This window comes from Narcine bancroftii, chromosome 2 (genome assembly GCF_036971445.1).
Source record: "Narcine bancroftii isolate sNarBan1 chromosome 2, sNarBan1.hap1, whole genome shotgun sequence".
Classification (NCBI taxonomy): Eukaryota; Metazoa; Chordata; class Chondrichthyes; order Torpediniformes; family Narcinidae; genus Narcine; species Narcine bancroftii.
The window spans coordinates 337,621,987-337,647,958 of NC_091470.1; the positions used below are offsets into that span (position 1 = coordinate 337,621,987).

The 25,972-nt window shown below is 38.7% G+C and overlaps 1 protein-coding gene across 1 annotated transcript in view; it reads right to left on the bottom strand.

The window, feature by feature from the left end:
* The window catches only part of LOC138755715 (serine/threonine-protein kinase OSR1-like), a 114,222-nt gene that overhangs the window by 54,688 nt on the left and 33,562 nt on the right, over positions 1–25,972 (bottom strand). Inside the window, exons 3-6 of the mRNA XM_069922172.1 lie at positions 20,148–20,256; positions 18,838–18,979; positions 12,438–12,493; positions 2,111–2,220 (exon numbers count right to left, since the gene is read on the bottom strand). Of these exons, the coding sequence (XP_069778273.1) occupies positions 2,111–2,220; positions 12,438–12,493; positions 18,838–18,979; positions 20,148–20,256 (417 nt within the window). The remainder of the gene's footprint in view (positions 1–2,110; positions 2,221–12,437; positions 12,494–18,837; positions 18,980–20,147; positions 20,257–25,972) is intronic.

Genomic DNA, 25,972 nt, shown 5'->3' on the forward strand with positions numbered 1-25,972 from the left:
TCTAGAATGTGTGGATTAGGGCAAGTTATTTTTGAGCAAGGATGAGCAAGGTAAGTGGAAGACCTTCAAAGGTAAAATTTTGAGAGTAAAGAGAGATCGTATGTTTCTGTCAGGATTAAAGCATGCCTAACTACAGGAATGATCTCAATAAGATAGAGTGCAGAGATTTACTAGGATATTGTCTGGACTTCAGGAACTTTTTTTCTTTCTTTGGCTTGGCTTCGCGGACGAAGATTTATGGAGGGGGTAAAAAGTCCACGTCAGCTGCAGGCTCGTTTGTGGCTGACCAGTCCAATGCGGGACAGGCAGACACGATTGCAGCGGTTGCAAGGGAAAATTGGTTGGTTGGGGTTGGGTGTTGGGTTTTTCCTCCTTTGCCTTTTGTCAGTGAGGTGGGCTCTGCGGTCTTCTTCAAAGGAGGCTGCTGCCCGCCAAACTGTGAGGCGCCAAGATGCACGGTTTGAGGCGTTATCAGCCCACTGGCGGTGGTCAACGTGGCAGGCACCAAGAGATTTCTTTAGGCAGTCCTTGTACCTTTTCTTTGGTGCACCTCTGTCACGGTGGCCAGTGGAGAGCTCGCCATATAATACGATCTTGGGAAGGCGATGGTCCTCCATTCTGGAGACGTGACCCATCCAGCGCAGCTGGATCTTCAGCAGCGTGGACTCGATGCTGTCGACCTCTGCCATCTCGAGTACCTCGACGTTAGGGGTGTGAGCGCTCCAATGGATGTTGAGGATGGAGCGGAGACAACGCTGGTGGAAGCGTTCTAGGAGCCGTAGGTGGTGCCGGTAGAGGACCCATGATTCGGAGCCGAACAGGAGTGTGGGTATGACAACGGCTCTGTATACGCTTATCTTTGTGAGGTTTTTCAGTTGGTTGTTTTTCCAGACTCTTTTGTGTAGTCTTCCAAAGGCGCTATTTGCTAGGCTCACCTTACAAAGCCGTCCTGTCCAGAGAAAAAACAAGCCTTCCGTCGCGCATGCAGCCATCTTCAGCGCAAACTCCGGGAGATCCAAAATGAGTGGTGGACTAGCCTCGCCAAACGAACACAGCTCAGCGCGGACATTGGCGACTTCAGGGGTTTCTACGAGGCTCTAAAGGCTGTGTACGGCCCCTCACCCCAAGTCCAAAGCCCGCTGCGCAGCTCAGACGGCAAAGTCCTCCTCAGCGACAAGATCTCCATCCTCAACCGATGGTCAGAACACTTCCAATCTCTTTTCAGTACCAACCGCTCAGTCCAAGATTCCGCCCTGCTCCAGCTCCCTCAACAGCCCCTAAGGCTAGAGCTGGATGAGGTTCCCACCCTGGATGAGACATATAAGGCAATCGAACAACTGAAAAGTGGCAAAGCAGCAGGTATGGATGGAATCCCCCCAGAAGTCTGGAAGGCTGGCGGCAAAACTCTGCATGCCAAACTGCATGAGTTTTTCAAGATTTGTTGGGACCAAGGTAAACTGCCTCAGGATCTTCGTGATGCCACCATCATCACCCTGTACAAAAACAAAGGCGAGAAATCAGACTGCTCAAACTACAGGGGAATCACGTTGCTCTCCATTGCAGGCAAAATCTTCGCTAGGATTCTACTAAATAGAATAATACCTAGTGTCGCCGAGAATATTCTCCCAGAATCACAGTGCGGCTTTCGCGCAAACAGAGGAACCACTGACATGGTCTTTGCCCTCACTTCAGGAACTAAGTTACAAGAAAAGGTTAAACAGGTTAGGACTTTATTCCCTGGAGCATAGAAGAATAAAGGGAGATTTAATAGAGGTATTTAAAATTGTGAGGGGATAGACAGAGTAAATATAGGTGAAATACAAACCAGAGGACATGGGTTAAGAATGAAAGGGGAAAGGTTTAGGAGGAACATGAGTGGGAACTTCTTTACACAGGGAGTGTGGAATGAGCTGCCATCTGAAGTATTGAATGTGGGCTCAATTTTAACTTGAGGAATTTGAACATGTATGTGGATGAGAAAGGCATCAATGGCTATGGACTGGGTGCAGGCCAGTGGGACTAGGCAGAAAAATAGTTCGGCCCAGGCTAGAAGAGATGAAGAGGCTGTTTCTGTGGTGTAATGTTCTTGTATGAATATTGAGATCATTACCTGTTCCATAACTTCAGGTGCCATCCAACAGGGGGTGCCAACAAAAGTCTTTCTCACTTTATTCCTGGTCATGTCACCTCCTGTGGCCAAGAACGCACTTACACCAAAATCTGGAACAAATCACGAAAATAAGTAATTTTTTTCCTACTATATTGGTCAATAAACTGAAATGAATTTCCAAATCTGTTTGTCCTATCTTGCTGCAATTAGCACATTGGATCTAATCTGGACGCAGGTAAAGTTAATTCTGACAATCACTTTCTCTTAACCACAACTTTCACCAAACAGGCCTCAAATATTACAACGAAGTTTGCACATCTACAATTAAACAAAGACCAGACATTTGCACATATGATATGAATAACCTTGGTGCATCACATTGTCTTTAATTTTATTAATGGTATTTCATTAATCATTTACAGTGATTTTGTTTTAAAGGCATGAACAAATAATATTTCAGTAACATCTGGAAATGAAATGGCAAAGATGCATGATAAGAATGTTTAAGTTTTTAGATAACAGCAGTTCAGGAATATTTGTTTGACACTTGCAATGTTATCCCACAGACAGGGAGCATTTGGAGAAAGGGATTGCTTGAAACAGTATTAACTTCAGTGCAAGAATCAAAGCAAAGAATCCTTGAATACAGAATATCAATTGTGTTCAGATGAAAAGGAAACTTATTAAAAACAAAATAAACCCTTTAAATTGGGGCACAAATCATGCATATTCTTCTAAAAGATACATTAAAAGGCTAGGAATCCAGCAATGACAGTTGATGAGAAAACACAGAAATGCTGCAGGAACTCAGTAGGTCTCATAGTGCCCAGAGGAGGTAAAGATATTGAATATAACTGATGTTTCATTAGCCCCTTTCACACTTGCAACTGATCTCAGGAATTAACCTCCGATCAGGCTTTAAAGTGCCAAGTGTGAAAGCAACATCAGCTCAATGCTGGTGTCAGATGACATCATCACATACCGGGAATTGACTGTCTCAACCCCAAGTACAATCCCCAGCGTCTGCAGATGCTGGGGTTGCAACCAGGCAAGTGTGAAATGGGTAATTGCATTGTAGGATAGAAATGATCCAAGTTTTTGCATGAGTGCAGGAATGTGAAGAAAATACTAAAATGAAGGTATAAAGTTTGCCATGGGAAAGTGGTTGGGGGGGGGGGGGGAAAGAGAGAGGGTGGGGGTGAATAAATAGCAATAGCAGACAATTTTTAAACAGCGTGGGAAATTTAGTAGCACTATAGCGCACAATTTATAAAGACCACAGGGAAAAAGCAATGGTGGACTTGACTTCCCAGAATGCCTTGCGGAAGAGAAACCCCCTCCATGCATGCAGCCAGGCCTACGGCCCCTTTTCTGCCACATGAAATTCTAGGAGATCAGGTCTGCCATCACTTTTTCCCCATGGTATTTATAAATTGTACGCGATAGCGCTACTAACTTTTCCACGCTGTATAAATTGAGTGCTATATGGCTACCAACTTTCCCACCTTGTTTAAAAATTGTCCACTATTGCTATTTATGGCTAGCACTTTCCCACATAAACCTTATAAAGTTTTATATAGGTCACCACAACAACAGGGGCTGAAGGGCTCATACTGTGCTGTACATAAATCTTAATTATGTTATAATTAGGCATGATTAATTTTGTTCAAATATAAGATTGATCAGGATTTAATGCAGGTCCACCATCACTCAATGCGTCATGAAGTCACCGGTAGAAAGTAGAACAGTCCTAATCCCGGGGATGGCTCCTTGCAAGTGTGAAAGCATTCAGTGTCGCAGTTAGGAGTGATCAAGTGTGAAATGCCAAACCCCCATTCCTATCCCAGGACAATGAATGGCCAATTTAGTGGGATGCAAGTGTGAAAGGGGCCAATTATGTAACTTTCTCAGGTTAAAAGAACAAAAAGATTAAAAAAGGTGAAAAATAAAGATTATACAGTAAACTTAGGAAAACATGCAAGAAAAACATTTTTCCTTAAAATTGCCTAAAGTAATATCATTCTTGTTGACAGTGATATTGTGCAGTTTTTGAAAACTATACATAACCTTACATCACAGTTATGCATCCATATTTTAATTGGGCTTTAATAGGTAAAAACACAAATGTCAAAAAGTGAAATCTTTTCATTGTATTACACTCCACCTCCTTGCACTAGTCATTCAGATGCCACCAGAAATCCTCTAATTCCCCATAGGCAACACAGCAACATCTATTTCAGTTGCAAATGTCCAGCTCTTCCAAAAATCATGATTTGGAAAAAAAAATCATTTCAAAATATTCCATCCTTTGAAGAATAAGGAAAACGTCTCTGATTTACAATTTTTTTTGTTATAGAAGACATTATGTACCATGCAAATTCTGGATGACAAATTGCAAGTTTCCAATTTCTAGTTTTCCCTACTAGAGATTTTTCATAATTTCTTTTCAACTGGACTGCTGTTTATGTTATTTGAGATCTTACTTCAGATCTGGTGTCAGCAAAATATTTCACGCTACATCTCTCTTGGGTAGTGGGACCACCTTTGCCCACATCAAATGGCATGGGTTGAAGAACCACTTGAGAGACTTGATCAATCAATTAGGGCTGGAATGCCAGTGAAGATTTGGCTAGACTTTTGATGGTTCTGTCATTATAAGAGTTGTTGACAAACAGCAAGTTCTACTCGGCTTCTCTCAACCAACATCTTGAGTTATTTTTTGCTGTTTGTGAAAATAAATTGAGGCATGAAGTTGTGAGCTGCAACAGGCCGAACGCCAGTCCAAATGAACAATTTACTTTTCATCTGAGCAAGGGCAAAAATGGAGGCAAGTAGCAGAACTAATCAACAGCTGCAAACGTATTTGGATAATGGAATGCCACACATCAAATAGCATTTTGGCTTTTATATTTCTACAAATGCTAATTCTGGGTGGGAAAAGAATCTGAGGATAAAGGATGAGTAACTTATTTTGGATACAAACAAGGATTAGGAATGGATGTGTTTAAGAATAAGAGAATGAAATATGCAAAAGCCCACCATCAAATTTTTATTATTTTAATAGCCGGTCTCTGAAAGTGTTGATGGGACAGAAATAACAAAAGAAACTTTCAAAGAGCGAGGAGATCAGAAACAATCTGTAAGGTATAAAGTCAAATTTCAAATCTTCCCTTTTGAATTTTTTGTCTAATCCAACCATCCCTTGCCCTTTCTGCAACTTAAAACGTATTTTCCTTCTTTCCTGTCATATAAAAGTGCTGGAGAAACTCAGCAGGTTTTTTCTTTCCTACTATTGACGAAGGATCTTTGATTTTGTATATCAATTCCAGCAATTAAAATGCTGAAAAAAGATGCATCATCAACATTGAAACAAGTTGCAGATATGATGTATCAAATATGATGATGAAAACGTTTGAAGTTTTAAGTGATTCTCTTGGAACCAGATCAGTATGTTCAGCACTAACATTTTCAGTTTTATTTTCCTTTCAACATTTACAGATTGCCATGCTGAGTCTACTAGAAACTCTAAAGATGTATTCAAATTCCTCTCAGAAATCATGGGGGACATAGTTAAGGTGGATAATCACAGACGTTTTCTGACCCACAAGCCCTGTAAATGTAAGGGTGGGAGGAAACCAGAGTACCCGAGAAAAATCCATGCAGACACGGGAAAGACGTACAAACTCCTTACAGACAGCACTGGATTTGTACCCATGTTGTTGGCATTATAATAGCATTGCGATAACCATTATGTTAACTGTCCCGTCCCAAACTTGATATAGAATAAAAGTGAGAGGGGAGTGATTTAAAAGGTTATAACCATACAAAATGAACTGCTGGAGGAAGTAGCAAAGGTGAATGCAAATATGTTTCAAGGCTACTAAAATGAGTAACTGGGATATGGGCCAAATGGGACAAGCTTGGATGGACAACTTGGTCAGCATGGGCAAGTTGGGCCAAAGGGCCTGTTTTGTGCTGGAAAACCTATAAAGGTAAAGGTTCCATTATTGTCACATAACACTACATTTAGAATGCAACATGCATGACATTTTTTAACTGTCTACCTTAAGGAAGACTGAGAGTCGGCACTTTGTCCAGCACCCCTCACAGAAATGAGGCCCCAGCAGAGAACAAATTCGTGATCCCTGGTTTACAAGACCAGTGCTCTAACCAGTGAGCTATCAGGATGGATACAAAGCAAAATAAAATGAAAGCAAATAACAGTTAAACAAGAAAGTCTACCAACGCTGTGATTGTACAAATTCAGCAGGAGATAAAGATAAATAACCAATGTTCGTCAAGGTTTTCCATAATTTTTAGTTATTTATGTTTGCGACAAAGAATGTTGCATGACCTCCTGAGTTTCTCCAGCAGTTTTGTGTATTGAAAAGTAAATAACAGTTCTTTAACTGGCAGATATAAAGTCCAACCTTTGGGGCTGGTTAATATATTACATTTTGTTTAATCCAGTCAGCAGTCTTGTGCTCACAGGTTCTATCACAATGGTGTGCAATCAGTGCAGCTGCACTTGGAGGCCTGATATTTAATTAAGTTGTACAATACAAGGACTGCCTAAAGAAATCTCTTGGTGCCTGCCACATTGACCACCGCCAGTGGGCTGATAACGCCTCAAACCATGCATCTTGGCGCCTCACAGTTTGGCGGGCAACAACCTCCTTTGAAGAAGACCACAGAGCCCACCTCACTGACAAAAGGCAAAGGAGGAAAAACCCAACACCCAACCCCAACCAACCAATTTTCCCTTGCAACCGCTGCAATCGTGTCTGCCTGTCCCGCATTGGACTTGTCAGCCACAAACGAGCCTGCAGCTGACGTGGACTTTTTACCCCCTCCATAAATCTTCGTCCGCGAAGCCAAGCCAAAGAAGAAAGAACAAATCACAGGACAGGGTTGAAATAGTTATTTGAGGAACAAGAAATATTTTTCTTTCATCGATGAATGGCAGCACCATGTTCAATATTGTAGCCCAGAGGTGGGACATGCTAATTTTGCCCATTATTGTTTTCATATTCTTTGAAGACACTCAGCATAACATTATGAAAATTAGATCATGCTTAAACTCTTAGAATATCTTCACAAGGAGCTATTTTATGCAGTAATTCATAATAATATACAAAACTGCTTTTCCTCACTTAACATTGACTAGATCACAAAATCAATTTCATATGTGGTTGTTGACAAGTAAGCAGTACACCTGCTATGACATACAATGAGAAAGTAACTGAAGACAAAAAAAACTGTACCATTAAAATATATCTAAAAAGACATTATAAAGTGCTTTAAAGAAAAAAGAAAATACCATGCAATTCGGCGTAGAAGTCGAGTCTTGAAACCTTCAAAAATCTCAAAAAATGGGGGTCGATTTATATGCCAGATATTCTTTTGAGACATTAAATTCAGCTCAAAATACCACTGGACACTGATTCAGCATACAAGTTGACCCTTGATAACCGATTCGGCATATAGGTTGACCCTTGAAAAAAACTTGACTACAACAAACGTTCATTGCAAATTTTTATTGAACCAAAACACATTTAGAATCCTTCAAAATCACTATCATCGTCTGAGACAAAGATTGTGGCAAGCGGGTGCCAGTCTGTATCTGATGAGGTGGCTTTAGCTTCGTTGTCAGTGTCCCACAATAAATCATCTTCTGTTCCATTAATTGCACAAGAGATACCGCACTTTTTTTTTTTTTTTTTTTTTTTCACAAACGATTTTATTCCAGTCTCTACTTTCACTTTGTCCCAAGCTTGGAGCATGAAGTCATACAGCACATCAAGCATTGGCATTATAATAGCATTGCACTAACCATTATGTTAACTGTCCCGTCCCAAACTTGATATAGAATAAAAGTGAGAGGGGAGTGAAGATTTGCCCTGCCTTTTGTGCACGACCTTTGTGCAAATATCATTCATGTATTCCTTTTCTCATGAACATGGTCTTTGAACAGTTTGTTCAAGCAGACATTGAGAGGTTAAACCACCTGGCATAACCGCCATGCAAGTATTATGTAGCATTAACCTACTTTTAGCCTTCTCAGTTAAGTGGGCATGAAACATATCCTAGACCAGCAAATTCCTTTCTTTGCATAAACCGCTTGGCTGTCTGTTCCACACATAGTTTTACACCATTTTCTTCCACCCATCCTTTTTCATTAAGACATACAAAAATGCCTGCAGAGAATTTTATTTTAGGTTTAATTTTATGTTTTAAGATTACCATGGGTCTTAACTTCGTCCTATCGGTCATGCTCAATAACACCATGGTAAACCTGGTCCTTTTGCGGCCTATACTATACTTTTGCGGTCTTTACTGAGACCTGGGTGCACACTTCAGCACAAATATTCTCATTTTATTTTGAATTGCTATGTAGCAATCTTGCCTCTGTTCACATACCCATTCTGCAATGTGATTTTCCTACTCTGGCCAACGAGTGATTCCTCTTCTCATTGAAGATTGTCGTTTTGGTATTTTTATTAAAGTCTCTTCTTCCTCCAATCTCTTACTGCAGCAACACAGTTGTTGGTTTTCTTGGCCATTTCATTCACTTTGACTTTGAAACTCACTTCCTACTTTTGTCGTTTTGATGGAGCCTCCATGAGAATCTCCAGCCAACACCCAGCGGATCAATCATTATGATTTGGGAGGGGAGGGGTGGGGGGGGGCGCGTTTGTACACCGATAAACAACCAAAATCTTAGGCATTGCAATTTTTGGGGTAGACTAAAATGCCAGATATATGACAAAACCCTTAACATGAGGCTGAAAGGGGGGGAGTCAACTTATCTGCCAGTCGACATACTTCAAAATATATGGTAGGCACAAGTTGATTAATTTTACATCATACAAGGCTGTAGTTAGGAGAATATAACATGCTTTGAGTCATACAGCATAGAACAAATGACCTATGCTGACCAATTTGGTATTCTTGGCGATTCCCATTTGCCTGCATTTGGTCCTTATTCTTTTAAGCCCTTCCTATTCATAAATCTGTCCAAATGTCTCTTAAATGCCATAATTGTGCATACTTCTACAGTTTCCTCTGATTGCTTGTTCCAAATACGGTACATCCTTGAGTGAAAAAAGTGCCTCTCAGGTCCCTCTTAAATCTTTCCCATCTCAGTTTAAACTTCAGCCCTGTGGTTCAAGAATCATCTACCATGGGAAGAAATCCTTCATGATTTTTTCAACCTCCTCACAATCATTCGTCAGCCTCCTCTATGTTAATTGTCTGCCTGTAAAATTCCTCTAATCATTTGCCTTTTTTAATGCTCTGGCACATACACAAATTTCTGGAAATCCAAAAGATCCAGTCAAACCACTTTCTGAAAAGGAGGTAAGTGAATGATATGGTTTAAATGATACACCCAAGTTCCCACCATATTTTAACTAAGATACTGCACTGCACGAATGCTACTGACAACAGTGTACACTTAAATCTCTAAAATGCTGCAGATTTTTGAGTAGCTGGGTTCAATAAGGTTAACAATTTGCATGTGGCAATTTCAATTTAACAGTCACATAAGCTTAAGGTTTATAGTGTGCATTTGCAAACCTTTTAAAAATTACAAGATCCGTGAAGATGACTCTTGACTTAATAGCTCTGGCAGGCAAAGCTTTGACTCTATTATTCTTGCATCTGTTATGGAAAATTGATGAACCTTCAGTGCAGAAATAAGTCATGCTCTCCACAAAGTAAATTGGTATGGGAAAAAAATCAGATCACACACAATCTATAACAGCAATGGCAATTCTGTCTTAAGTTATGCACAATGATTGATCTTCAAGGACAAACATTTAGAGATTGAAAATACATCTCTTCCAAATAATTAATAATGAAAATTATAAAAAGTTGGAAATATATCAATCAATAAAGGCCAATATTGGCTCCAAAAATGTTTGGTGCATCTGCAGGATGGCTTTCAGTGATTTGTGTCCAAAGATGCTCAAAATTTCTTTGAGCATCAGGATGACCCAGAGTCTCACCATATTTCTTTTGCACATAGTGAAAAATTTGACATTTCTCTATATTCTTCTGCATCTATTACTTTCTTCGCCAATCACTTAGCTTGATCATATCTGCTTGAAATTCTTCAGACCCTGTACCCTACTGAATCCCACCAACAATTGCATCGTTAACAAACGTGAAAGTATAATTCAAGTTCCAGTTTACGTTTACGGTAACATTGTATCTGGTACAGTGAATTGGGCTTGTTTCGAGAGCAGTCCAGCAAATCAACTCTAACATGCATACAGCAGTAGAAAGTAAAAAAAAAAGCAAAAGCATACAAAAATGTGTGGCATTACAGCGAAAGATCAATTAGCATACTAATGAAATACATTAGTATTAGCACGAGATCTCCATTATACAGGTTGGCACAACATCGAGGGCCGAAGGGCCTGTACTGTAGTGATCTATGTTCTAAGTTTATTTGAGGCCTAATGGCTATAGGAATGATTTGGTTCATTCAGCCAGCCAATTAATTGATGGTGAATAAAAGATGCCCAGGCACTGATCCTTGCAGTACTCCATTAGTCACAGCTCACCAAACTGAGAAAGGTCCTTTGCTTTCCATCAATTACCAATTCTCAATGTGGTATATTATCAGTTATCAAATCTGAAGACCAACCTTGAGTATGGGACCTTATCAAAAGCCTTTTGTAAACCAAAATACCCTGCATCCCAATTCTCCATTTATTCTGCTAGTTACATCCTCAAAATAACTCTTGTCGACAAGAAAAACGTTATTTTTCTGACACAGATCATGGTGACTTTGTTCAATCCTACTGTTCTTTTCAAAATGTTCTGCTGTTAAATCCATCACTGTCTCCCTCAATTAACATTAGACCAAAAGGTCTACAGTTTCCAGTATATTTCTTTCCTTCGCTTAAAATTTAGTGGGAATCTTTTGCGATTCTATATTCTTGATGGGAATTGAATTCAACTGAAGAGATGCTAGTCCAGTATCACAACTATTAGGCCGAAGGATTTTGCTAAACACTAACTCAAATGGCTGCAGCATTTCTGACCTTTCCCTTTTTGTCCCAACCATCCTAAATGTTCTCCATGTTCATTATTGAAATTAAGAAACTCTGTGTTGCATTGCCCTTAAACTACTGTTCTTTTCAAAATGTTCTGCTGTTAAATCCATCACTATCTCCCTCAATTAACATTAGACCAAAAGGTCTGCAGTTTCCAGTATATTTCTTTCCTTCGCTTAAAATTTAGTGGGAATCTTTGTAACTCTATCAAATATAGTTCAAGAACTCTGAGGTAAGGTTGCAGCTCTATCAAACTCTAATCAGACCAAACTTAGAATATTGTATTTAACTTTTGGTCACCTCATTATAGAAAGGATGTGGAAACTTGAGAAAGGGTGCAGAGGAGATTTACCAAGATGCTGCCTAGATCAGAGAACATGTCTTGTGAAGAAAGGATGAGCAAACTTGGACTTTTCTCTTTGGAATGATGGAGGATGAGAGGTAATTTAATGGAGGTGTACAAGATTCTGAAGGGCATACATTTTCCCCAGGATGGCAATGGCCAATACTAGAAGATTTTATATATATATATATATATATATATATATATATACACACACACACTGTACTGTTAGACATTTAAAATGCCATGAAAAATAGAACTGAAAGAATCAGCACTTCTTGATGTTTGGGGAATTAAGGAAGAGGAAAGGAGAAGGGCGGAGAAAAGTGGGAATGAAGTAGCTATAAGCAACAGATGTAGCTTGGAACGATATACATTTCAGGGATCAGAAACTCTTAATTACAGCATTAGAAATCTAGAATAAAATTTAAAAACCACTAGAAATACAAGGAAAGATCATGCAAAAACTGATAAGGAAAAGTAAACAGACTCCAATATTTCACTGAAGATCTTTGGACAAAAAGGTACACTCCTGATACCATGTTTTCTGTTGAAAGTCTCTGTGCAATGAAAGACAGATTCTACCTCACTCTTTTGCACTAATTTATTTATTTTGTTTTAAATAGTGTATTTACAGAAATGTAATTTACATGTATTCTCCTAATTCTACTAGGCTGCTTAAAGCCATTTCTTGGTTATCCAAAAAAATCTGGTTAATTGAAAACTCTGATTCCAAGCATTTTGGATAATCGGAAATATACTGTAAATATATAAAGGATTACATTTGATATTAAAGTCGGCAACTCTTCTACAGTTTTCTAATATCAACATCAATTGTTTCACTACTTCAGCTAATCAGACAAGAGTTCAGAATAATTTTATCATGCTTTTTCTAACGGATGGTTGTGCTAATAATTACCTGCAATTTGCACAGAGCCTTCATCGCCAAGAAGAATGTTTCCTGCCTTCACATCTCTGCAAAATAAAGGAAACTCAAGTATGTAGAAATCAGAGGAAAAATGTGTTACAAAGTATCTGTTATTTCTAGAAAAATTCAACGTTTAATAAGGGAGTATGCCAAACTTAATTAAGCAAGCAGAAAGTTACAAGCACACTGTCCCAAGAAATACTACTAAAGCATATGTGAGCATCTGACACAGGGGTGGGGCAAAGAGAGCATGAATTAATTAAAATCCAATTCGCCACCAGTACTGATCTGATCAAGTATCCAATTAAAGTATGATTCAAACTCTGATCCAAACTGTACCCAGTTCAAGTCTGAGAACTTGACACATTGCTGGAAGAACTCATCAGGACAAGCAGCAGAAGGAGGCCTCCCACTCTCCCCTATTTACACCAGCTTCTCTTCTCCTCAAGCCCAGTCTTAATGAAGGTTTTTGGCCCAAATGTCAACCATTCTTTTTTTTCCACTTGCATCAGGATAAACTATTCCAAAGCACTGTAGCAGCAAGATCGATCGCCTGAAATTGAGTTACATTTTTCAGATTCCTCATTTTCCAAGAATTGCTCATTTGGTCCAACAGGACAAGAATTTGAAAGTGCCCATCTTCAGCTATCCCCCTGGCTTGAACAAACCAGGCTTCAAGGACTGAAATAGAAGTCGATCTCAAACAGCAATCCTTTACTTATCACTTTGACGTCCCAACACTTCATAATTTGATTGCATTATTCAGTACCATGCTTAGACCATTCAGTAGCAAACAGGTAGATGATTTTTGTGCACAACATGACCTATGCCTGCTTGTATATTGGCAATCAAAGGACTTTCTTCATCCAGTGGAAGCAATCTAGGGCTGATGGTTAGCTGGATTGCTGGTTCAATTAGAGTTTCCAATCAAATTTTTAAAAAGATTCAGCAAAATCAAATGGCAGCACTTGATACACTTATTTATAAAGATTTGACTCATTCTTGAGAACTCTTAATATTTGCCCAAAATCAAAAACAGCAGACTCAATTCAAGGAGACAAGCTTGTATTTCGGTAGAAATCTTGAAACACCACCAAATAAATATATCTTAATTTAAATGTATTAAAAGTCAGAATGTTGTCATCATCTTGCACAACATGCCATCATTAATTTGAAGAAGCACTAATAAGATGCTCAGAGGATACTGTTAGCCCATACAAACCAGAGAAATTAAAATATTACCATCTCACTAGAAAATTTTATACTTCTTCCCCAGATCAAACAATCAGAAACAATCCCACAGAAATTCTTAGTCTGAACTGGAATCAGAAATAGCTGATGGTCTAAAGTAGCCATTTTCAACCATTTTTCGATAATGGCCACCTTAGAACTCTGCTCAAAACTTATGGGACCCCGTCCCTGTGAAGCAGTCAAGTTTAGTTGGTTTCTTCATACTTATCTCCTTACTGACTATGATTTCAGTCTATGCCCGCCTTTAAGTGTTGCTGCCCCTGGGTCAGAGAATGTCTCCCATTGAGAATGACTGGTTATTCAATAATTAATAATTTAATAATGATCAAATTGGGATCCATTAAAACCTACTTCTTATAGACCTATATCCTTGTTAAAGGTAGATTATAACATTGTAGCAAAAGTAATGGTGAATAGGATTAATGAATATCTTCCAGATTTAATAAAAATGGATCAGTCGGGTTTTGTTAAAAATAGGTAAACTTTGGAGAATATAGTAAGGTTATTAAGTATAATTCATTTGGCTCAGAAAAAAAGATTGAGTCTTATTGTAGCTTTAGATGCTGAAAGAGTTTTTGATAGGTTAGAGTAGGATTTTTTATTTAAGGTGTTAAGTAAATTTGGTTTCGGTCTTAATTTAATAAATTGGATTAAGGCCTTATATAGAAGTCCTAAAGCTAAAATGATTACTAATGGACAGATATCTCAACCTTTTAAATTAAGTAGGTTTAGTAGGCAAGGGTGTCCCTTCTCACCAGCTTTGTTTGCTTTAGCTATAGAACCATTTGCACAATAAATTAGAGATGATCAACAAATGAAAGGATTTGAAATAAATCAGGTACAACATAAAATTAGTTAATTTGTTGATGATGTATTAGTATATTTAACTCAACCACAAATATCATTACCAAGACCTTACAGACATTTGTGAGACTATGGGAAAATTTTGGGATACAAGATAAATTGGGATAAAATTGAAGTAATAGAATTTGTAGAAGAAGGAGATTATTCACAATGTAGACAAGAGGTTCATTTTAAATGGACAGATAAGATTAAATATTTAGGTATACATATTGATATTAATTTGAAAAAATTACATAAATTAATTATATTTTTGTGGCGGCGCACTCTCTCATGGCGAACCGGCCCCACGTGTAACGCCACGTTTTCAGGGTTTTCTCCTTGCCTCAAATCTCCTGCTTAGTGCACGCCTGGGGCATTGATTATGATGTCAATGCACAAGGTGACTGAGCTCATGCTGCCCTTAAAAGGGCGCGCACTGAATTTGAATAAAAACAGTTATTAATGACTTTCAATGTGGTGGCTGAGTCTTTCTTGGTTGTTTCCAGCACTACATTCCATTACTTAAAAAGATAGAGGAAGTTTTAAAGAAATGGGTTAGTTTACCAATTACATTAATTGGGAAAGTTAATTGTATCAAAATGAATATTTTCCTACGCCTTCAATATTTATTTCAAATTTTAGCTATATCTATACCTCATAAATCTTTTCAGGATTTAAATAAACAAGTTAGGAAATTTCTTTGGAAAGGGAGGATAGTAAGAAAGTCATTAGAAAAATTAACATGGAAATATGAACAGGGAGGATTACAACTTCCCAATTAAAAAAATTATTATAGAGCAGCACAATTAAGATTTTTAGTCTATGTTTGGTAAAATTAAACCATCATGGGTGGATATTGAACTAAATAAGATAGGAGAGGTTAATTAACCAGATGAGTTTATTTATAAATGGGATTTTAAATCTAATGTAATAGATAAGGAAGCTCTGATGCCAAAACATTTGTTGAATTTTTGGAATTAAGTTAAATTAGAAATTGATGGATATACTCTTTCATTAAAAACACCAATAATTAATCCTTCGTTGTTTTTTTTCCCCCAAAAGATAACCCTTTTTTAAATATATATTATAAGGGAATTTTTAATCTGCGGGGATTGTTTTCATAATAATAGATTGATATCTTTTGATCAATTAATAGTTAAATATGGTATAACTTTTAAAACATTATTTTGTTATTTTCAATTGAGGGCCTTTTTGAGAGAGAAATTGGGACCAGAAATTATTTTAAAAGATCTTTCAAATTTGGAACAAATTATGGTTGATGGAATGGTTAAAAAATTTATTTCAATTGCGTATATATATATATATTATTACACGAACAAACACCTAAAATAGATTTTTTTTAACTCAAAAGAAAGCTGGGAACGAGATTTGGACACGATAATAGATCAACAAATTTGGCAGAATTTGTGTAAAGAAGTTATGACAAATACTATTAATGTATGATACAGATAACTCCATTTTGTTTTACATCAATTATATATTACTCCTCAGAAACTGAGTAGATGGAGATCGGATTTATCGGATCAGTGTTTTAGATGTGGAACACAAATTGGAACTTTTCTTTATTCTACGTGATCTTGTTCAAACCCTTTTTGCATTTCTACTAGTAAATTTCTACAACGGATAATGGGAGTGAATTTTCCTTTAAATCCTGAATTGCTTTTGTTAGGAAATTTTGAAAGTGTTACTCCTAAATTATTGTTGTCAGATTCCCAATTAAAGTTTAAGTTAGTCTTAGTAATAGCAAGGAAATGTGTCATAGTAACATGGAAATCTAATGTTTCATTAACATTAGACAGATGGCATGTGTATTCCATTAGAAATAATTACGTATAATTTAAGGGGGTAAATATTTTTTTATTTTTGCAAATTTTGGGTCCATATGCAATAATAATGAAATTAAAATTATGAATTTATTATTTTTTTTGATCAGTGAAATTTTCCCTAAAAAATATAATTATTTCATGATGTTTTTGATGTCTTTGAGTGTCAACTGATGCAATCCAATTTAATTATTTGTAATCATTTTATAATGAAATATCTTGTATATTAGTTTTGGAATCAGATTAGCTTGGGGGAGGGTGGGTTATTAGGGTTTTTTTGTAGTTTGTAAGTCCTTTTTAGGTTTTAGATTTTAGTATTTTTAGTTTTTATAAATAGATTTTCAACATATACTCATTAATATTCTGTTAAGTAATGTTATTAATTTTTGGCATATGTTGAATAAATAAAATACAAAAAAAATTGTTCCTCCACTCCCTTCCTCACCTCCATCCAGTAACATAATTAGCCTTTCCAAGTGAGGTAGAGTTTCACATGCACCACTCCAAGCTTTACTGTGATATTTATAATTCTATACATCTGTATTTGGTGCATGTGAATCTCTACCACACTTCCTCTTTATCACTGAGATCAAACACAGACCAGGAGGCCACTGTGCTCTGCCCACATGGCCTTCTGGTTGTAAGCCAAACAGACTTGCCTGCCAATGTAGGCTGCACCCAACAAATTTTGAAGTAAAACGCAAAAGTCTGCAGACACCAAATTAGCCCTTGAGGAAGGGCTCAAGCCTGAAACATTGGTTATGAATCTTTATCTTTGCTACATAAAGTAGACTGTTTGACCACCTGACTTTCTCCAGCATTGTGCTTTTACTTAACATAAATATTGAATTTTCTAAGTCCAGGCAATCTGAAAAAGTGTCATCTGCATACTGCAGCTTTACAAGTCAAGCTTGTCTCATTTTGATTTTGGCATATAGGCACTGCAGGCTCAACAATTTTCTATTAGTTCTGGAAATTAACTTCACTCCCACAAAGACAAGATACAACATTGAAGTAAGAAAGATTGAATAGTTTCCAGACAATGGCTCAACCTTGTTTGCATTCATTTTCAACACGAGTTGGTTCTGTTACAGACCTACTAGTTAGTGTAATAGCCTGCTTGATAATATGGAACAAATTGAAATCCATCCTGCAATTGAGGGAGTAAGTTTTTAACCATTGGGAGAACATTTGAGACGAATGTTGGTAGAGAACATGAAGACCTTTTGATATTTATCATAATCAAACCAATGAACTTTCTTGAAGATGGTCGCTACAACAGCATTTTTGAGAAGCGCTGATATATCAGTGTCTTCCAGGAAGTGGAAAATACAACTGTGGCTTTGTGACTCAAACTCTTCAACCTGAATGCCTTCTGCGGCCAAGACATTTCCTATTATTATATTTAGGTTAGGAATAGCAGTGAGGCTCGGACTAGGAGTTAAGAGTCCAGAGGATTTATGTCATGTCAAGTACAGAGAATCAATATCTTCCCAAGGGCAGTACAAATGCTGTACGGCCAAAGGAACTGCTGACACTAACCATCCAAGACTCTCATATTTACAGACAACATTTATTTCATTATAAAAATCCTTTTCCTGCAAATTTATTGTTTGTCTGTGTGTTTGTTATGTCTGGCTGTATTCTCTTCTCACATGCAATTATCACATCAGGATAGCTCATACGATATTGACACAGTGGCTCCTGGAGGTTGGAATTTGACAAGTTGAGAATAGCTGCTTTTGCTTCAATATTAAATCATTTTGGCACTGCTTCTATTAATAGTGACATAGAGCACCAGGTTAATAGAAATAATAGACCAGATTCCAACCAATGATGTGCTGATGTACAGAATGACAGATATCACTATATTAGCTACATTGTCTGTATTCAGAATTTGTGGATCCCAAAAATTCTGTCACATACAAGGATAGAGATCCAAGTCACGCCAAAAAAAGTAGTACACGCGAGTCGGGCAGGTGATGGAGTGAGACCGGCAGTGCAAGTTGGGCAGGTGGGGGGGGGGGGGGAGTGGTGGGAAGCGACAACACGACTGGATGTGGGTGGGGGTGGATACAGCACCACAATTCGGGTAGGCTTAAATCTGGCTTTCCAAAATTCAGAACACACTGTCCCCCAAGGGTTCCGGATAAAGGATTGTGTACCTGTACTAAGACTTGGCTGGAACTAACTGGAACACATGAAGAAAATTCAAGACTATATCTGATGATAGTTTCTACTTAGTGACATTTAACACAAAAATACCAAGTTGCACACAGGTTTAATAGATTGGCCTTACAAACGAGCTGACTGAGATTCATTGTGCCATTGAGTAACACAGAAGAATTATGTTACTAAAAATATTTAAAAATGGGGATCCTGCATCTAAGCTCAGATTCACTGTAAAAATTTAAAATTACTTATGGCAATAAATGAAGTCATACTTTTCTTACCTATGAATTTGCCCATTTTTGTGCAGATAATCAAGTCCCTCCAATACTTCTTTCAGAATGGTAGCTATGACTGCCTCCTCCAAAACTCCATTTTTGTGATCTCCCTTTGCTATCACGTGTTTAATGATATCTAGCACAGATCCTGAAACAAAAACAAAACAAGCAAAAATTTTAAAAAAAAATGGAACTAAATTTCACCACTGCATTCGTGGACCAAACATTACAATTGTTTTATAATGCTCCATCTTGATAGTACATGGAACATCACATGTTCAGAATCTGGTTTTAATTAAAGTCTACTCGTCTCTTTAACCCACCTCTTCTTCTGTAAGATAGTGTGTGCTTGTCAAGATGCAAAACTATTTCATATTAAATTACTTTGCTCTTTCTGAAAGTCCAAAAGGTATGAAACAGTTCCTCATGCCTCCCCCCACAAACTGCAGGAGTTAAAATTGCAAAAATACATTAAATACAATGTGGGGGGGGGGGGGGGAGGAGGGGAGAAGATGGAGGTAGGGAAAGAAAACAGTAATGTAGAAGATCAGACAAAATATTCCTCATTTCTTATGTTCTTAGATACATTTCCAGTGTTACCACATTCACATGACAAACCACTTGACCCAATTTGGGGTATGGGTGTGAAGGAGGTAATGGTGACATTGGAGAGTGGGGAGTGGGAAGGGGAGCAGAGAATAAGAGATTGAAATGGAAGGAGGTAGAGATGACAACCCAAATTGTCTCTACTCACATTTCACCCAAAAGCATTTCCTCAGTCTTCTAAATGGGAGACTGGCGACTACTGAAATTGAAGCCATCTTGCTAATTTAAGTGAGGAAAACTTAAACAATACATTTATATTGAATTTCAACGCATTTCTTAATAATCATAACAAAATTTAAAAGCTAAATTGTCTTATTTAGCAGGTGAAATTTGATCTTTCTGACCAAAAGGATCACTGTTCTTGCTGGCATTAAATTCGATTAAAACCACCTGCAAGTGCTGAATTGGAATTCAAACTGTATTCAAGTAAAACAGTGACATCCAGAGAAAGCTCTTGAATAGGATTTAACATATTTTATCATTCAAAAGTTAAACAGTCAAATTTTCAGAAGGTTGAAAATGGAATATTCAGCATGAAGACTAGGGCAGCCATTCTATTTGTGCCATCACAGCCAGGGGGTCGATGTCTTTTTTTTCTGTACAAAGATCAATTGAAGCTGACTGTTAGAAAATTTAAAGAAAGATTAGCTTGTATAGTAGTTCAAACATTTGACCCTCCAAAATGTACGTTTTGAGATAAAAACACTCACCACCACTGAGCAATTTCATCACCAACCAGAGCTCATCCTTTACCACAAATGAGGTATAATATGACACAATGTTCCTGTGATGGCACTGACTCATTGCTTGAATTTCTTTCTGTTGAGAAAATGCAGAAATATACATGTCACAAAAAAAATTAAAGGAGTAATTCATCGAAGATATTACAAAATGTAAAGCTTGTCTATCTTCAGTGATTTAGTTTTTAAAATGGAAAAATTAGTTGTTGCATAACAAATACTCATCAATCTACAAATATGGAAATAAAATATTTGGGATACATTTTGACATAGCGTAATACATTTTCAAATCAGCGTATGAAATGCTGTCATAGGCTTCCTACTGTGTTGACCGTCACAAGACTGCAGCAAGCAGTAGATGGCACTGTCAAACAACTTCAATCTTTCAAATCAGCTGATCAGGATAAATTGTTCAATGATGTTCTCCATCCACAGATGCTTCCTGACCTGCACTTTGTTGCAGTTCAGTATTCCAGCATTTAGAGTATTTGGCATTACTCTTAACATAATGCAGTAACATTTAATTGAATGCATATGGTTGTAAATTGCTCTCAAATCCAGCAAAAGTCAGGCATCATTTTAGATGATCTGTGTAAGTTTGCTGAATACGGTGAGAAAGACAGATGGTGAGACAGTGAGAAAATTGAACCCCATTTTTTGCCAGCATGGGAAGAAAGGCTTTTTAAAAAAACCATAAACCTCAACAATTCATTGAAAAACTGTCCATTAACTTAGATCTGAAAGGAACATTTACAAGACATCTCTGAATCAGAATTTATTGTCTTGCGGCAGCATCCAAGTGCAAACATTCATATTATGAACCATCCTACACAATAATATAGAAAAATTGAAAATAAAAATAATTGTGCACAAAAAGTAAGGGAATGTCACTGGCTCATTGATCGTTCAGGAATCTGATGGCAGCAGGGAAGAAGCTCTCCCTGTGCTGCTGAGTGCCTGTATTTAGGCACCAGTACCTCCTACCCAATGGTAGCAGAGTGAAGGGGGCATGGGTGGTGGGGGTCTTTGTGGATAGACGCTGTTTTTCTAAGTCACAGCCTCATGTAAATGTCCTTGATGGAGTGAAGTCTGATGCCTGTAAAATCGCAGGCCAAGTTAACAACCCTCTAGAGTTTATTCTTGTCCTAATATTTGGCGCCTCCAGACCAGACAGTGATGCAACCAGACAGAATGCTCCCCATAGTACAACTGTAGATGTTTTTGAGTCTTCGGTGACACACCAAATCCACTCAAGCACCTCACAAGGTATAGCCATTGGCAAGGCTTCTTCAGATTTATTGTCAGAGAACATACATGACATCACAAACAACAGATATTTTTCCTGTGTGTGGTGCAGAATTACCACTAATTGATAGTGCAAAAAAATAAACTGTACACACCACAAACATGTAAACAAAAGAACTGTAAACAGATAACAAATATAAACAAACTGAATTTGTGCAATGCAGAGAGAAGAAAATTAATAAATTAATAAAAATTAATAAATGAGTTGCTATTGAGTTTGTTGTTGAGGAGTCTGATGGAGGAGGGGTTGCAGCTGTTCCTGAACCTGGTGGTGCGAGTCTTGTGGCACCGATACCTCTTTCCTGATGGCAGCAGCGAGAACAGAGTGTGTGCTGGGTAGTGAGGATCTTTGATGATTGCTGTTGCTCTCCGACGGCAGTATTCCCTGTAGATGCACTCAATAGTGGGGAGGGTTTCGCTTGTAATGTTTCCATTACCTTTTTGAGGACTTTATGCTCAGGGTAAAGGTCTTCCCATATCAGAACGTGATGAAGCCAGTCAGCACACTTTCCACCACACCTCTGTAGAAATTTGCCAAGGTTTCTGACATGATACCAAACCTCCGCAAACTCCTGACGTGCTTTCTTCACAACGCCATTGGTGTGTTGGGTCTAAGAAAGAACTTCCAAGATAGTGACTCCCAAGAACCTAAATGTGTTCACCCTCTCCACCTCCGATTCCCCCAATGATCATTGGATTGTATACTTCTGGCTGTATATGGCTCCAGGACAGATCCTCAGAGACGTTGACACCCAGGAATTTGAAGTTCTTGACCCTCTCCACTACTGAGCCCTTGATGAGGACTGGGTCGTGTTCCTCTGACTTTCTCCACAATCATCTCCTTGGTTTTGTTGACATTGAGCGCAAGGTTGCCGTCATTACACCATTCAACGAGCTGATCTCTCTCCCTCCTATTCTCTTCCTCATTGCTGTTTGTGATTCTGCCGACAACTGCGGTTTCAACGGTAAACTTGTAGATAGCATTGGAATTGTGCCTGGCCACACAGTTGTGAGTGTATAATGAGTAGAGCAGTGGGCGAAGCACGCTTCCTTGGGGTGCACCTGTTGTTGATAATCAGTGAGGAGGATGTCACATTTGTGGCCAGAAATGTGAAGTTAATAAAACATTAAACACAAGTTTATCAGGTAAACTTCTTAGTGTCTTTTTATTCTCCGGTTTCCTTTGTTCTCCTGCTTGTGTTCTTATCTCTCTCTCATACCACATGACTTCCGGTACATCTCATACATATTCATTATCATGACATCCCTCCTTTAATCAGAAATAAACTTTACCTTCACTTACCAATATCCCTCAGAAACATACAAACATCGTAACTAATGGTAATACTATAACTCAACTACATAAAATTTACCTCTTACAGCATTCATACATGCACTTTATGATATAAGATTAAATACTGTCCCAAAGTTCTTATTAAAACTATGGCACAAAGTCTTCGTATCGTTTGGGCACTTTCCGGTTTCGTTTCGGCCTGCCTGCGATATTGTCTTCGCTTCTCGGTTGTTCACTTTCAGCGTCGGAAATACTGCTCGCCTCGGCTTCGGGTGTTTCTGGCGCTCTAGTCACTTCATCAGGAGTGCTGGTAACTGCCTCTGGAACATCATTAGGTCTCTCAGTTTCAGCATCTCGTATTGGCCTTTCAACCTCTTCGCTCGATGTATCTCTGGACTGGTACCTTTTTACATCTGAGACATTTCTCTTATACAGGACTCCAGTCGGAGACTTGACTGTCACCATACTGCCACTTCTGCATACGACAGTATAGTGTTGATGGTAATAAGGTGTGTCTAGCTTACCACCAGTTTCATGCCTCACTAGAACATTATCTCCTGGCATGATGTCTGAGTACTTGGCTCTACGTTTCGAATCTGTGTACAGCTTTGCTGCACCTTTCTTTTCAGCATTGTGGTCCCTCATCTCCTGGTCGTCTCGGATTTCCTTTATTTCTGGCATTTTTGTACGGATTTTTCTCCCAAAAAATACTTCTGCAGGACTTTTTCCAGTGGTTGCATGAGGTGTTGCCACATAAGATAGCAATGCTTCTCGCCAATTTTGTCCTTCTGCGTGTGCAATCCTCAATCGTTTTTCAATGGATTGATTTTGTCTCTCTACTTCTCCGTTGGCTTGCAGCCATTTCGGAGTTACTTTATGATGGTGGATACCTGTGGTCCTCATGTATTCCGCAAATGTTTCTGAAACGAATTGTGGACCATTATCAGAGTATAATGTAACAGGTAATCCATATCTTGCGAATATCTCTGCTAATGCTTGTATTGTTTTTTCAGTGGTTGTGGACTTCAACACCACGTACTCATAGTATCTGCTGTAGTAATCTATCACTACCATAATTGATTCACCCGTCGGTAAAGGTCCAAGAAAATCAACAGCTACGTCGATCCATGGTCCTGTCGGGAGTAGCGTACTCCGGATCGGTTCTGGCGGATTACTCCTACTTGTGATTTGACATCCGTGACAAGTTTTAACAAATTTCTTGGCCACCATACCTTGGTCCTGAGGTTTTGCTTGGTACCAACAATGCCTAGGTGTCCTTCATGTGCTAAGGATACGATCTTCGGTCTCAATCTTTGAGGTATCACCAATCTGCAACCTCTCAATACACACTGTCCGATGCAACAAAGTTCGTATCTAATGGGAATGTAAGCCTTGTGAGTACACTTGTCCCATTGTCCACTCTGTATGCATTCTCTTACTTCCTTGAGTTCTGGATCACGTTCGGATTCTCTCTCGACCTCCTTCGTAGTCACAGCTTTCGGTGTCGCCTAAATAGCTACGAAGCGTACAAAGCTCTCTGTTTCTGTTCCCAATTCTGACTTGGATTGTGGACATCCATCCTTCACCAATCTGGACAGCGGATCAGCAATATTTGCTTTCCCTGCAATGTGGATTACTTTATATTTGTAGGGTTGTAGTCTGAGTACCCATCTCTCTATTCTGGCACATGGTTTGGATCTAGGTGCATAGATCACCTCTAATGGCTTATGATCTGTGATGAGTTCAAATTCAATGCCGTATAAATATGGATGGAACCTCTCACAGGCCCATACAAGTCCGAGTGCTTCTTTCTCCGTCTAAGAGTATTTTCTCTCCACATCTGATAACGATCTGCTGGCATAGGCAATGATTCGTGGTTCTCCATCATGCATCTGGACCAACACGGCTCCTAAACCAACCGGGCTGGCATCCGCTATGACTTTGGTTGATGCCGCCGAATCGTAATATCCAAGAGTTTTTGCATCTGTCAGGCTTTGCTTCAGCGCTGTGAACGCTTTCTTCTGCTCAGATCCAAAATGAAATGGTACACCTTTCCTGGTTAGTTTCCTTAGTGGTTCTGCCACTGTAGCGAGATTAGGAATGAACTTTGCACAAAAATTAACCAATCCCAGGAAACTCCTCACCGCTATTGCGTTCTGAGGTGCACGTGCCTCTGCAATAGCTTTCACCTTGGCCTCTGCAGGGTTTAGTCCTTCCCGTGTAAGTCTGTGTCCCATGAAGTCCATTTCTGACACACCGAACTGGCACTTGTTTCCATTCACGGTAAGGCCTGCCTCCTGTAGTCTAGACAGTGCACGCCTCAACCGTTTGTCATGCTCTTCCTTCGTTGGTGCATGGACTATGATGTCGTCAGAAATGTTGGCAACTCCAGGAATGCCTTGAATCACTCGATGGATTTCATACTGGTAGATCTCCGAAGCTGCATTAATTCCAAATGATAGTCTCTTGTAACGATACAATCCACAGTGAGTCACAAATGTTGTCACATCTCGGGAACCTGGATCCAGCTCTAATTGATGATAGCCCCATTTCAGATCAATTTTTGAGAATACCTTGCTGGTAGTTAGTTCTTGAAGTATTTCCTCCACTGTTGGTATAGGGTTAGTCGTTCTCTAATTATAGCTTCATTTGCCATTCTCATGTCAACACATAGTCTTATGTCACCCTTTGGTTTGGGCACAATCACTACGGGACTGACCCATTGTGTCGAATGTTCCACAGGTTCAATAATGTCTTGTTCGATCAATTCTTTAATTTTGGCTTCGACTTTCCCACGAAGTCCAAACGGAGTTCGGCGCATTGGTTGTGCCTTGGGTTTGACCGTTTCATCTACCGCTAGCTTCAATTGTCGACCTTTCAGCTTTCCTACTCCTTGGAAGACTGCGGGGAATTCTTGCTTCATATCCTCGTATGACTGAATTGAATTGACACAAGCTCCAATATGAAGTATTGCCAGGTCTTGCGCTGAGCTTCTACTCAGCAATGGTTCTCCCCTCTCTTCTATGACCATAAATTCTGCTTCGGTGTACTTATCTCCAGCTTCAACAGTTGCAGTAAAACATCCAATGGTCTGCAATGGCTTGGTTGCTGTGTATGGATACAGTTTCTTGGAACACTTCTTTGAGGTACAGATGATCTTTTTCCTTTTCAACTTCTCCCATAAATGTCGATCAAT